The sequence below is a fragment of the Aplysia californica genome, unplaced genomic scaffold (assembly GCF_000002075.1).
Source record: "Aplysia californica isolate F4 #8 unplaced genomic scaffold, AplCal3.0 scaffold00108, whole genome shotgun sequence".
Classification (NCBI taxonomy): Eukaryota; Metazoa; Mollusca; class Gastropoda; order Aplysiida; family Aplysiidae; genus Aplysia; species Aplysia californica.
In genome coordinates, this window is record NW_004797378.1 from 584,594 (window position 1) to 585,887 (window position 1,294).

The window sequence follows — 1,294 nt, forward strand, 5'->3', positions numbered from 1 at the left end:
AACTTATAAAATCAAAAGAAACTAGAATCTACAGTGTATTTGCTAAAACCTGTCGCAGAACGTCGTCAGTCTTAATAATACTGAGTATTATTTTTTTTCTTCCTCTGATTTTATGGCACAAAGATAGAGAACACTAGTCAATGGTCTATAGACAACACTAGTCAATGGTCTATAGAGAACACTAGTCAATGGTCTATAGAGAACACTAGTCAATGGTCTATAGAGAACACTAGTCAATGGTCTATAGAGAACACTAGTCAATGGTCTATAGACAACACTAGTCAATGGTCTATAGACAACACTAGTCGATGGTCTCCGGAGTATTGTTTCTGCCGAAAAGTCATCGTTTGGGCAAACGGGGCATTAAAGTATTTAGCTACATCACCCAAGCCAAAATCAGAATCTTAATTTGACCGAAACAAAAAAAAGCTTGCAGTTATGAAACTAAAAATTTAAAGAATAAAACTGGGACCTGTCTAAAAAGAGAAGAAAAATCCACTAGTCAACTAAAGCACTAGTCAACTAATTTTACAACGGAAAATAGACATCGTAATATCGGTGTATAAGTAAACCTGGCAAAAATACATCGAAAAAGAGCAAACAAAATGGAAATTAATGAACAAAATAAGTAGAAAGACAAATGTGATCAAATCTGCGATGATTCAAGTAAAAATCAAAGGGTTCACTAATTCGAAATTAAAAAAAAAATAAATGAAAAAACAAAAAAACCCAGGCTACGTCAAAAAAGATTGTCACCGTCTTCTTAAAAGGGCCGATAACACGGATGAGCTTCCTATTCCAGGATGATCTCTCTATTGTAAGTGGTCTCCTATGCTCGCGGCGCCTACAACGTATCCCTCGACATGGCGACTTAGCAGATGGCAGCTAGGGGAAGGGAGCCAGGCTTCAACTATCCAAACGTCTTCATAAGTGACGTCTCAAAGTCTTTTTTCGTCGACTGCCTTGAGTGGGACACCTGGAAAAATGCAGCATGTCATTACGTATTGGTTTATGATTCCTTTCTGTAACTATTATTACCTGTAATGATATTACAAACAACGTTAAAGTAAATACACTGCTATGGCTTCGGATTTTAAGCAAATTCAACGATATTCTAGACATACAATATAATAATCATTTTGTAGATGAAAGGCCGGTAGGGAAAATCTCAAAATGGACGAAGGAAATGGGGAACTAATTCGGATTCGAACCTCAAAATTCTGAGTAATTGTCAAACTCTGCCTAACTGCCTAAGCTGACTTCTTGATACCGATCAGCTATACGGCAGAGACAC

At 36.9% G+C, this 1,294-nt stretch overlaps 1 protein-coding gene across 3 annotated transcripts in view; it reads right to left on the bottom strand.

Moving 5' to 3' along the window:
• Positions 1-1,294, bottom strand: part of LOC101853848 — a 126,033-nt gene that overhangs the window by 393 nt on the left and 124,346 nt on the right. For all 3 annotated transcript variants that reach the window (XM_035969038.1, XM_005095600.3, XM_005095602.3), the window contains exon 5: positions 1-976. This exon is cut by the window's left edge and continues 393 nt beyond it. In XM_035969038.1, the coding sequence (XP_035824931.1) occupies positions 925-976 (52 nt within the window). In that variant the 3' untranslated portion in view covers positions 1-924. The remainder of the gene's footprint in view (positions 977-1,294) is intronic.